Source organism: Haematobia irritans, chromosome 3, assembly GCF_050003625.1.
Source record: "Haematobia irritans isolate KBUSLIRL chromosome 3, ASM5000362v1, whole genome shotgun sequence".
In the NCBI taxonomy this organism is placed as follows: domain Eukaryota; kingdom Metazoa; phylum Arthropoda; class Insecta; order Diptera; family Muscidae; genus Haematobia; species Haematobia irritans.
In genome coordinates, this window is record NC_134399.1 from 59,222,303 (window position 1) to 59,235,408 (window position 13,106).

Below are 13,106 nucleotides of genomic sequence, written 5' to 3' on the forward strand. Positions count from 1 at the left end.
AGGACATTTTTTGGTGTTTGCTTTATTGGCTTCTATTTGTTCTGTCTTACCATTCGCAAGGTTTATATTTTACTCGTTTGAGAAGTGCACTATGAAGTTATAACTTAAATTATGGGGCGCGTGCTTGAAGTAACTGTTTGTGTATTCGTTGCAGATGTTTGATGTATATCAATTTAAAAATCAGGTTTGAAATCAAATTAATTAATAAAATGTATATAAAGGATTTCGAGTTCAGCCCCTTATATAAAAAATAAAATAAAAATATAAAAGCAGAATAATGTATAACTTATTTGGCAAATTTTATTATAGCTTGATGGGGAATGATCCAAAGCAACAAAAAGTATATTTTCTTTCAAATTAATTATTAAAGAAAATTGAAAAATGGCTATTTTAGCGTTATAATGTCAACTTAATACTGACCTTTAGGTACAAAAACAAACAAAAGTACTCCTAAAAATGACTCTAAAAGTGCAAAAATCCTTAAGTTGGTGGGGAAACCTCTAACCTGGCAACTCTGACTTCAAAGCACAAGTCTGTCTCTCATTGATTAGATTCTATTTGCTCCTAATGATTTAAATTGATTCAAACCAGCATTGCCATATGATTTCGAACATAGTTTTTAGGATATGTTATAATTTTCTATATCAATAGAACAAATGTATTTTATTATAAAATGTTGACAAAAATTAGAAACTGATGTTCGTCCGAATGTTCAAAATTTTAATAAATGTTAATTTTTACTTTGATGGTCTTAGGAGCTAATTGGACAGATCTTCAATTAAAAATATGATTACTACAATGAACTGTTTGATTATCAATTATTTCCTCTCTTTATTGCAGGCGTAGTAAATATAACAAACATTCGTTCATAATGTGAATGTTCGGTTTTGGTTTACTCCCCCGTAAATCGAATGTTCCCTTAGGTATGTTCTCGAAAGTCGAATGCTCTCATTTTTGCTCATCGTTATTTCTTTGATTATTCTTGCTCTCTTGTACTTGACGTACTGTTAGTGTATAACACTTTGTTATTGTCTGTTATGTTTTGTGTTTTGCATTCGCCAGCAGACCATCGAAATACTTTCAATAAATCTACCAACCACTACATATTATTATAAGCATTGTACTTACATTGTCCGGCATTTTAAAATACTCCTATTTTACGGCAATTATTTTGTTTCCAATTTCACTAAATATCAACGATGTTCTCTGTTGTTTCAAATTTGATATACTATATAATATACGACACTACGTAAACTCTAAGCGCATCACTGAAATTCATAGTACTAACCGCTCGGGCACCTGAAACATACTGTTTGCCAACGAGGAAAAGCGAAGAGATGAACATACGGAAAATCAACAATGATGCTGCAACATGTTTACAAGCAACCAATTCTCGCTAAGCAGAGCTACAAAGTCAGAGCAAAGGAAAGAGACAAAAGAACACTATGATTGATATGTATTTGAAAACTACTGCATACTTTTAGGCAAATATTGAGTTTCCCTCTTTCGACCTAATAGAAAATATGGCAGCACTACATTACGCTCTAATTGGAAAGGTGGAAAACTGATGCATATATTTGGGCAAAATGGACTTGAAACGGATATAAGAAAACACAGAGAAAGCACACAGAGAATTCACAATAAAAAGAAGATATGTTGTGTTTACTAAACGTTCATATATGCGTTGTTTTTTATATGAGATGTGCCTACATCCGCCATATAATTTACAGAGAGTTGAAAATAGAAGAGAACGAAACTGTGAAGTGAAAATGCGCCAGTCATGACTGCGTATGTAAAAATTCTCTAAAGTCATGCAATTTTTGTGGGCGTTTCTCTTAAATATCATACAGTTTGCGTTGGCGTCATCCATTGCTGATCCCTGCCGGCTTTACGAAACTTAAAAAAAAAAAGATTTAGAACCTACTTTGTAATAACAAAAGTTCTTTTTTATGAATGTCTTCATTTTATTAAATGTTTGGCAGACAATTTTAAATTATAACTGCCGATGCTTTTACAGCAAATTTATCAAAGCAGCGCTTCGGCCGGTGATACCAAAACGCTGCGGTCATAGAGCGACATCTATGCGGTTGACATTTGCTTTCTTTGCAGAAGAGCCATTTTCTTCCTCTTGTATTTCCTACTTTCTTACATTCATAGTGTTACCATATCGCTTACCATACTTCAAAATTATTTTCACTGACATTGATCAATTCAGTTGACTTTCTGAATAGCAGACATCTCCGAAAAGGGAAAATATTAGTGAGACGTGTGATATATTACACAGAAAAAATGTTAAGAATGTTTCTTTTTTATTAAAATGTTATTTGAATAAAAAAACAATTAAAAGAGATATTGAACCAATTAATCTTTAAAATTCACGAAAAGAAAAGCGACCTTGAACTTGTTTGATTTTTATTTATGACACCCGAATTTAGTACCGGCCTTATAACGAAATGAATGAAGTCAAAGATAATTGAGAAGAAGATGCAGTCTTGTCATAGCAAAACTGAAGCACCAGAGGACTCTGCCAACAAAATATCATGAAGATTGCGTCGACGTGTCTCTCAAATGTACTGCCGTTTGCGTCGGAAAATATAATATTTGTGTTTTTCATAAATTTCTGAATAAAATCCCACAAAAGCAATACTAAAACGATTGTAGAAAATTAAAATAAAACGTATGTGTACATTAAAGCGAATATTCATTATGGTTTTATGTGAATATTGCCGTTTAAATTTATTCCTGGGCAGAGCTGCTTTGGAAAAAATTGACAAATATAACAATTTTTTTTCTCATAGCCCTCTACACCTTGACATTTGTTTTCTCTTTATAAGAGCACAATGCTTAATCTTGTTATACTCAATTATCTTTGATGAAGTTGTAATCACAGACCAAGGAAGGTATCTCTATATTTTCTTGGTCTATGGTTGTAATGTAGAGTAGCCATATTTCTGTAATTCCATAACGAGTGATTTTGAGCCCTCCAAACCGGATCGGATTAAATTTGCTCCTTCAAGAGGCTCTGAAGATCAAATTAGAGGAATGGTTTATACGGGGACTATATATAATTAAAGACCGATATGAACCATTTTTTGCATGGTTTTTAGAAGGGATATATAAAGATCGCGTACATAATTTCAATTTTTGAAATTTGTACTTCCGGAAGGCTCCGTAAAGCAAATATGGAGATAGGTTTATATGGAGGCAATATTTATATATATATATATATATATATATATATATATATATATATATATATATATATATATATATATATATATATATATATATATATATATATATATATATATATATATATATATATATATATATATATATATATATATATATATATATATATATATATATATATATATAAAGGGTGATTTGTTACGAGCTTGATAACTTTTTTTTAAAAAAAAACGCATAAAATTTGCAAAATCTCATCGGTTCTTTATTTGAAACGTTAGATTGGTCCATGACATTTACTTTTTGAAGATAATTTCATTTAAATGTTGACCGCGGCTGCGTCTTAGGTGGTCCATTCGGAAAGTCCAATTTTGGGCAACTTTTTCGAGCATTTCGGCCGGAATAGCCCGAATTTCTTCGGAAATGTTGTCTTCCAAAGCTGGAATAGTTGCTGGCTTATTTCTGTAGACTTTAGACTTGACGTAGCCTCACAAAAAATAGTCTAAAGGCGTCAAATCGCATGATCTTGGTGGCCAACTTACCGGTCCATTTCTTGATATGAATTGTTCTCCGAAGTTTTCCCTCAAAATGGCCATAGAATCGCGAGCTGTGTGGCATGTAGCGCCATCTTGTTGAAACCACATGTCAACCAAGTTCAGTTCTTCCATTTTTGGCAACAAAAAGTTTGTTAGCATCGAACGATAGCGATCGCCATTCACCGTAACGTTGCGTCCAACAGCATCTTTGAAAAAATACGGTCCAATGATTCCACCAGCGTACAAACCACACCAAACAGTGCATTTTTCGGGATGCATGGGCAGTTCTTGAACGGCTTCTGGTTGCGCTTCACTCCAAATGCGGCAATTTTGCTTATTTACGTAGCCATTCAACCAGAAATGAGCCTCATCGCTGAACAAAATTTGTCGATAAAAAAGCGGATTTTCTGCCAACTTTTCTAGGGCCCATTCACTGAAAATTCGACGTTGTGGCAGATCGTAAGTCTATTCATGATGAAATGTCAAAGCATACTGAGCATCTTTCTCTTTGACACCATGTCTGAAATACCACGTGATCTGTCAAATACTAATGCATGAAAATCCTAACCTCAAAAGAATCACCCTTTATATATATATATATATATATATATATATATATATATATATATATATATATATATATATATATATATATATATATATATATATATATATATATATATATATATATATATATATATATATATATATATATATATATATATATATATATATATATATATATATATATATATATATATATATATATATATATATATATATATATATATATATGTATACAGATATGGACTAATTTTTGCATGTTTGTTAGAGGGCATAGATTAACATGACGTACCAAATTTCAACCGGGTCGGTTGCTTTTCCAAGAAACTCCATAAAGCATATCTGGGGATCTCGGCTTTTATGGAGTTATACCTAAATCCATTTGCAATACCATCCAACATACATCAGTACCAACTATATGTGCCGAGTTTCAAGCCGATAGCTTGATTCGTTAGAATAATTTCCACAGACGTACATACATCGCTAGATCGACTCAGTTTTTCACCACGATTGAGAATAATACATTGGTCTAAAGTAAAGTAATGTGTTAAAAACGAAATGACAAAGTTATTCTGGTAGTCACTGTATCATCTGATCAAGATTATTCTCATAGTCTAAAGAAGGTATAGACATTTTAAGTGAATTTTAAGTTTGTCTGCACATCGTAGATGGCACTTTTTCGTCTGCAAATGAGTGACTTTTTAATTTTTCTTTATTTTTGTTTTCTTTCCTTTGTTCTCTTGATGTAACACCAAATATTGTAAAATAAATGCAAATTGACCGATTTGTACGGCTAATCTCGTTTTCCAAAAAGAAATTGAGTCACTTGACAGTGGAATGACTGCGCAATGCAAATAAACAAAATCATTGTGAATTATCAAACGATGTCTTTATATCTTCTTGGTCTGTGTTATTATTCCCTAACCACATAAAAAGTACGTGTTTAATAGAATTTATCTCAGTGTTTCTCATAGCAACAAAACTGGCTGTATATTGAGAGTATTTGTACTAACATCTCATAAAAATCTGCATACAATAATTTGATATTGGCCGGCAACATGTTGACAATAACGTAAATATACTAATGTCATAGACAGAGAATGAAGCCGACCCATTTTTGTCGGCGGCGGCTGACATTAAAGTTTTACCTCTGGCGGCGGCGGCTTGACGGCTAAGCCGATATAAATTTGTCCATTCGGCGGGGCACAATCATCCATTATGAAATCAATTTGAAGTTATTCGAATGGTAATGAGATTAGTTGTATAACCAATCTTACAATCAAATTTACATTTAGTTAAAATTTTCTGAGCTAAATATTTGCAAAAATATTATAGCAGTTTGAAATTGATTAATTGTGGGTGGAAGGTTCAACATTTTGGCAAAAATACTACAATTATTATTATATTTTTCTGATTTAAATCGATATTTTTGATTAATTGGCGGCTTAATTTGAGTCGAGATTAGTTGACATATTCGGCGGCGGCGTCGACTGGCAAAAAATGGTCGGCGGCGACTGAAATCAGCGGCGCGACTCGGCGGCTTCATTCTCTGGTCATAGACCAGTGCTGTAGTTTGTCTGCACACTGTAGATGGCACTTTTTCCTCTGCAAATGAGTGATTTTTTAATTTGTTATACCCTCCACCATAGGATGGGGGTATATTAACTTTGTCATTCCGTTTGTAACACATCGAAATATTGCTCTAAGACCCCATAAAGTATATATATTCTGGGTCGTGGTGAAATTCTGAGTCGATGTAAGCATGTCCGTCCGTCTGTCCGTCCGTCTGTGGAAATCACGCTAACTTCCGAACGAAACAAGCTATCGACTTGAAACTTGGCACAAATAGTTGTTATTGATGTAGGTCGGATGGTATTGAAAATCGGCCATATCGGACCACGTTTACGTATAGCCCCCATATAAACCGATCCCCAAATTTGGCTTGGGGAGCCTCCCGGAGCAGCAAAATTCATCCGCTCCGGTTGAAATTTGGTACCTGATGTTAGTATACGGCCTCTAACAACCATGCAAAAATTGGACCATATCGGTCCATAATTATATATAGCTCCCATATGAACCGATCCCCATATTTGACCTCCGGAGCCTCTTGGAGGAGTAAAATTCATCCGATCCGGTTGAAATTTAGTACGTGGTCTTAGTATACGGTCTCTAACACCCATGCAAAAATTGGTCCATGTCGGTCCATAATTATATATAGCCCCCATATAAACCGATCCCCAGATTTGATCTCCGGAGCCTCTTGGAGGGGAAAAATTCATCCGATCCGGTTGAAATGTGGTACCTGATGTTAGTATACGGTCTCTAACAACCATGCAAAAATTGGTCCATTTCGGTCCATAATTATATATAGCCCCCATATAAACCGATCCCCAGATTTGACCTCCGGAGCCTCTTGGAGGGGCAAAATTGGTACCTGATGTTAGTATACGGCCTCTAACAACCATGCAAAAATTGGTCCATATCGGTTCATAATTATATATAGCTCCCATATAAACCGATCCCCAGATTTGAACTCCGGAGCCTCTTGGAGGAGCAAAATTCATCCGATCCAATTGAAATTTAGTACGTGGTGTTAGTATTTAGTCTCTAACAACCATGCAAAAATTGGTCCATATCGGTTCATAATTATATATAGCTCCCATATAAACCGATCCCCAGATTTGACCTCAGGAGCCTCTTGGAGGAGCGAAATTCATCCGATCCAGTTGAAATTTGGTACATGGTGTTAGTATATGGTATCTAACAACCATGCAAAAATTGGTCCATATCGGTCCATAATTATATATAGCAAAAGTCAACCGATGCGGTTGAAATTTGGTACATTTTGTCAATATATGGCCTCTAACAGCCATGTAAAAATTGGTCAATATCGGTCTTTAGTTATATATAGCCGATGACTTATTACACAAAAATTGGTCCATATCGCCAAAAATAATCTACCAAAACTCTATTTCCATAGAAAATTTTGTCAAATTTTATTACTATAGAAAGTTGTGTCAAAATTTCATTTCTATAGAAAGTTTTGTCAAACGTTTATTTCTATAGAAATGTTTGTCAAAATTTTATTTCCATAGAAAGTTTTGTCAAAATTTTATTTTTATAGAAAATTTTGTAAAAAATTTTGTCAACATTTTACTTCCATAGAAAATTTTGTCAACATTTTATTTCTATAGACAATTTTGTCAAGTTTTTATTTCTATAGAAAATTTTGTCAAAATTTTATTTCTATAGAAAATTTTGTCAAGTTTTCATTTCTATAGAAAATTTTGTCAAACTATATTATATACGTATTTAATCTGCCTTTTTTTGTTTAATATCCCTGCCAACATTTTTGCTCGTAAATGAGTCATTTATGAATAACTTTAATGTTCAAAACGATTGCGGAAGATCCAAGATCAGGACTTTTCGCGTCAAAAATCGCATCACTCTCGTACCCCTCCCATTCTAAATTTTCCGCGACTCCTTCCTTTTCTACATCTTCACTATAAAAACCGTATTCTTCACTGATTTCACTATTCACTAATTGTTGTCCGTGTTTTTCAGATTTTTCTTCAGACATAAAGCAGTTATTTATAAATCAACTTGCTTCGCGCTTGCTTTTTAGCCTGATCGCGTTTTTAGATAACATTTTAAAACACAGTTACTTACCAAGCTTTTCGAAACTAGAATAATTTTTTTATGACATATTCATTTCATTTCATTTCAACAAGCCTACTTAGGCTAACATGTATATAAAATATTTGAAACAAACAGCAAAGAAAGTTATAAGTAACTCCCCTCAAATGCGTCATTTTCGATTAATTGAAATGCTTTTAAAAAAAGTTACAAATTGCACACTAAAATGATCAAATGTAAACAATACTTAAGAAGGGTAACAAAAAAATAAAAAAATAGTATTTAGTGTATAAAATATTAAACAATCATTTTGAAGGTTTAAAAATTACTAAACTAAGAGTAATTTTTCCGATTGAACATTTTTAAATCTTCTAAAAGAGTAAGTTTTTACTCATGTTTGCAAACAATCATCCTAAATGTTTGAAAATGTTGGCAGGGATATACCCCGTATGGGCTAACTTACAATTTAGAAGACAGTGTGAAAAAGTTTTACGATACCTTGCCATCGGCAAGTGTTATCGCAACCCAAGTAATTCGATTGTGGATGACAGCCTTTAGTAGAAGTTCCTACGCAATCCATGGTGGAGGGTACATAAGATTCGGCCTGGCCGAACTTACGGCCGTATATACTTGTTTTTAATTTATTTTCTTTCATTTGTTCTTTTGATGAAACACCAAATATTTGAAGAATATATAATTTCTGTACATCCACACCTTTTTTGTAATGCAATTTGACTGATTTGTACGGAAATTGTCGTTTTTCAAAAAGAAATTGAGCCTTGTGCTCTACCAATGAGAGACATAAATGTCAAGTCTATTAATAGAAATTACTTTTGTTTATTAAAACCGAGTCGCGACCTCGATTTTAACCACAGTCGATTTAGACGGCTCATCTCGCTAATCATTTCCAGAAATTGAGCGTTAGCCGCCGCCGAAAAAATGGCTTCATTCTCTGTTTGAAAGCCATATCGGCGCAGACTTGCAAATGTCAAGACCACAGATGACCATGATTAAGCATTGCTTTTCTGATTTATTTTCCAAGGCAGCTCTGCTTAAGGCCGGTAGGCACCTTCTGCGAAAAATTTCCTTCTCATAAGAAATGCATTGCTATTTAGAAGGGCTGTCATTCGGGATCGATTTTTAAAAATCCCGGGATTCGGGATTTCAAAATATAGAATCCCGGGATCCTGGGATTTTTTCGGGATTCTTTAAATATTTTATGTAATAACAATCTACAGCGCCAAAAAATTGTTGTACATTAAACCAATTTAGTTTAATTAAATTTTATTAACAAAAAAATATAAGAACCTAAGAGTTAACTAAAAACCAATTACAAATTCTATCATACTTAACGAACACTTTGTCCAACTGAACAATGTATAGAAAAACAGAAAATTATGGCAAAATTAATTAAAACCCAATTTCATATCGCTATCTTACTCAGCAAAACATTTTAAGGATTTTGATTAGATTAGGAATATATTCGTACACTTGCATTAATCCTTTTTTGTACTTCATCATTTTAAGTAGTTTAGGTTAGGCTATGGAGGATGACACGAATCCGAACTAGTGGATTTGTGTCCACTTAGACCATAGTTGGTCCATTGCGGTTCCTCAAACTTCTTTCCATCTTCCTCTTCGTGTCTGTCTCGCTCCGATAATGTGTCCTTCAGATGCGCCTAGGTCCTCCACCCCGATGCCTTGATGAAAGCGAGAATACTCCTCAGGCTGCATTCTCGCAAGTCGGTCATATTCTGAAAGAAATAAGAGCCCAGTATCTTGTTTCTTCTGAAAGATAGTGCTGGACACTGGCACAGGAAGTGAAATGAATTTTCCGTAGCCTCGGGGTCCAGACACCACCTACAAATATCATCATTCGCTGGACAGATCCTTTACATGTGTTTTCCCAGAGTGTTGTGTCCTGTAATGATGCATATTATCGATCTCACATCCTTTCTTTGTTTTAAGGAACTTCTTAAAAAATCCCGGGATTCGGGATTAATCCCGTTGCGAAAATCCCGGGATTTCGGGACGGGATTTATCCCAGGTGACAGCCCTCCTATTTAGCTAACGAAATTTTCGCTAGGGTTAAATTCCGCAAGCTAGTATACACTATAAGGTCGGTATGTACCCCAAAAATAGTAGGTGGCGGCTTCATTCTCTGATTGCAAATATAGTCACTATAACAACTATGACAATATCGGTTTGTAATAAATGACCCAGATGAAAATTCGAAATACACCTCTCTCTTTCCTACTCTCCTATCTCTTTTTTTTTTTGGAGCCTCGAATTTTGTTCTTGTCTCTTTTCTTGGTGAAATCTCTCACATTTTCTCTGCCTTCATTATTTTTTGTTATTCTTTGTGGTTTATATTCGTTAGCACACCAACCAAACATATCCTCATAAAATTAAATAAATTCTATACCAAATGATGTTATATACAGAGGCTGTACTTACATTCTCAAACATTTTAAAGTACTCCTATTTTACGGCAATTTAAATGTTTCCAATTTATTCTGTATATCGGCAGGGCAGGGCCAATATCGTCTTTCCCTTAATTTCATATACAACCACAATGGACAAATTAATCGCAACACTAGCAGTTCGGTTCTTTGTTTTGCAAATCACCAGGTAAACTATTTGCAACAATAATGCAATGTATCGCAACATGTTTACAGTGCGGTCTATCGATATATGTGAAAGTGGGTGTGTGTGTGAGAGAGAATGTTTCCCGCTGGTACAACCCTGTGGTGTTGGAAGTATCATTCTGCACCATGTAGTTGGTTCTTCACCAATAATTTTGCATACTAACTCCTTTCAGCATACAAAGTAATCGGAAGGGTTCCAATACACACTGGAATATCACGAAGTAATCTATAAAAAACCATTTAAGCTTGCTTTATCTTTTACCACGTGTGTTTGCTTCATTCTGAGTTTACCGTTATTCAACGGTATGTAGATGGACGAAATATTGAAAACAAAACAAATTTGTCAGTCTTTCTCTAAATTTGGTGGCGATAGGATCGATTTTGTGAAATTATTTGTGTTTTTTTTTTGTGGAAGTCTCTGAATTTCATATATTCGGTAAGAAAAATTTAAAAATGGAACAAGCTTTCAATTCATCAAATAAAAAACTGAAACGGTTCGCTGATAATATCGAGAACATTGAAAATTGTAAGTAATTTTAAATAAAATTTAAATAAAAAAAAATATATATTTATTTATGCTAACTTTGTAACGATAATTTTCAGGTGCTTCGGGATCAAAATGCAATTGTAAAGGACTAGAAAAGAAAATAAATGATCTTAAAGGTAGGCTTGTGTTACAATTAACTTAACAAAATTTGATTTGAAATACTAATTGTTTTGCTAGTACTAATGATATAATAAATGATATATAAAAATAATAAAATTTTTAAAATACTGTTTTTAATATTTTGTTTCAGATCAAATGGAAAACCACTGCAATGCTCTTCAGGGTAATATGGCTTATTTTCACACCATACTTATTTGTAATAATATTTTTTTTTTTTCTTTTTCAGCGCAAATCAAAATTACGATTGAAATGCTCGCTGAGCAAAAAGTGCTAATTAAGACGTTACAACGCCAACAGGCACAGGAAGTTCCGCTGCAGAACAAATTTCCGTTGGACACTGAAAAAGCACTTATTGCTCTCAATAATGAGATAAATACTGAAAATAAGGATTTATATGTAAGTTTTTATTCTAAAAACTAATTTTTAAGTACAGCTTAAACAATCTTATAATTTTCGATACAGATGACAGTGATGAAAAATATTATAGTGCGTGAAGGAATTGCAAAGTCATTGAAAAATGTAATTGGAACGGATGTAATTATTAATTATAATATTGATGGAAATCATGGAAAAAAATCACTCAAATATTTGAGTAATTTTTACACAGCTCTTTTGGGTAAGAACTCTAAAAAAGTCTTGTTATAATTTTGTACTCATGTATACCTATTTCATTTTGCAGATTCCATTCCAGTGTCCGATATTTCGCAATCACCAGAAACGCAACTGCGGAAAGCAATCCAACTGCAGAAAAAGCGACATTTTAAAAAGATTTGTGTTGATCGGAACATCTCAAAAAATACTTCAAATTCGTAAAATTTTAGTTTTAAATTCAATGTAAAAAATGTGAATTTTTTATTAGTTTAAGTCAAATTGTTTGTATTGAATTATTTTTGTTTTAAGTTTTCACTTTTGTACTAATTATTTATGTTAAATAAGTAAAAATCACTCGAATTTGTCAAATTTTAGTTTTACACTTAATTTTAAAATGTATAAAATTCTTAATAATTTAAGCTTAACTCTTGTACTGAATTAATTTTTTATTATCTTTTCTACTAATTATTTTTATTAAATAAATTGCAATTTTATTAAAATTGAACTATTTTTCCGAGTCTTTGAAGTTATTTAAATATTTGACCGTATCTGATTACAAAGTAATCGTTTAGGGACCATTGCTCAATGGTTTCGTTCTACTATCACAACTCAAATAACTAAACAACTAGTTCTGATACGGTGAATCAGTAATCGAAACGGGGGCAATTCATACTCGCGTAGGACATGTCCATGTTAAATTCGCCACTCAAGCCCATTGAACGTAATTAGAAGTAGAACTACTACACTTTACTCGATGTGTGACTACATTCTGGATCAAAACTAGTTCCTTGTACCAGCGGGAAGGATCCAGTTTTGTTCCAGAATGTAGCCACACATCAAGTGTAGTAGTTCTACTTCTGATTACGTTCAATGAGTTTGAGTGGCGAATTTAACATGCACATGTCATACGAGAGTATGAATTGACCCCCTTTCGATTACTGATTCAACGTATAAGAACTAGTTGTTTAGTTATTTGAGTTGTGGTAGTAGATCGAAACCATTGTGCAATGGTTCCTAAACGATTACATTGTAATTAGATAGTGTCAAATGTTTAAATAACTTCCAACGCTCAGAAAAATAATTCGTTTTTAATACAGTTTTTATTTATTTAATAGTATAAAAATGTTTGCTTAAATTTATAATCAGTTCCATATTTTTAATATTTTGAGGCGTTCCGCTCCACATAAATCATTTTAAAGAGGCTCTTTTTCTGAAGTTGCTTTTCCACCGATAGGGAAACGTCGGTCACTGGAATGGAATCTAAAAACTAGAAAA

General features: G+C 33.2%; 2 protein-coding genes across 3 annotated transcripts in view; one reads left to right on the forward strand and one right to left on the reverse strand.

Moving 5' to 3' along the window:
• The window catches only part of Hmr (Hybrid male rescue), a 53,256-nt gene extending 42,754 nt beyond the window's left edge, over positions 1-10,502 (reverse strand). The window contains exon 1 of one of the 2 annotated variants that reach the window (XM_075299007.1): positions 10,383-10,502. In XM_075299007.1, the coding sequence (XP_075155122.1) occupies positions 10,383-10,394 (12 nt within the window). In that variant the 5' untranslated portion in view covers positions 10,395-10,502. Of the gene's footprint in view, positions 1-1,128; positions 1,292-10,382 lie in introns of those variants that run through there. The other variant, XM_075299006.1, reaches the window with a different exon arrangement.
• A 298-nt stretch (positions 10,503-10,800) lies between these two features.
• LOC142228332 (uncharacterized) lies at positions 10,801-12,087 on the forward strand. The gene is made up of 6 exons (XM_075298724.1): positions 10,801-11,099; positions 11,177-11,236; positions 11,371-11,403; positions 11,467-11,636; positions 11,703-11,856; positions 11,920-12,087. Exons 1-6 carry the CDS (start codon positions 11,027-11,029, stop codon positions 12,051-12,053), a joined length of 624 nt encoding a protein of 207 aa, XP_075154839.1. The 5' UTR covers positions 10,801-11,026; the 3' UTR covers positions 12,054-12,087.
• Positions 12,088-13,106: the final 1,019 nt, after the last annotated feature.

What these genes read in the sequence shown, in the direction of transcription:
- LOC142228332 (XM_075298724.1), top strand. Translation starts at nt 11,027, where the DNA reads ATGGAACAAGCTTTCAATTCATCAAATAAAAAACTGAAACGGTTCGCT. An exon ending in CCACTGCAATGCTCTTCAGG is followed by an intron (nt 11,404 to 11,466) that starts GTAATATGGCTT and finishes TTTCTTTTTCAG; the next exon opens with CGCAAATCAAAATTACGATT. An exon ending in CTGAAAATAAGGATTTATAT is followed by an intron (nt 11,637 to 11,702) that starts GTAAGTTTTTAT and finishes TTTTCGATACAG; the next exon opens with ATGACAGTGATGAAAAATAT.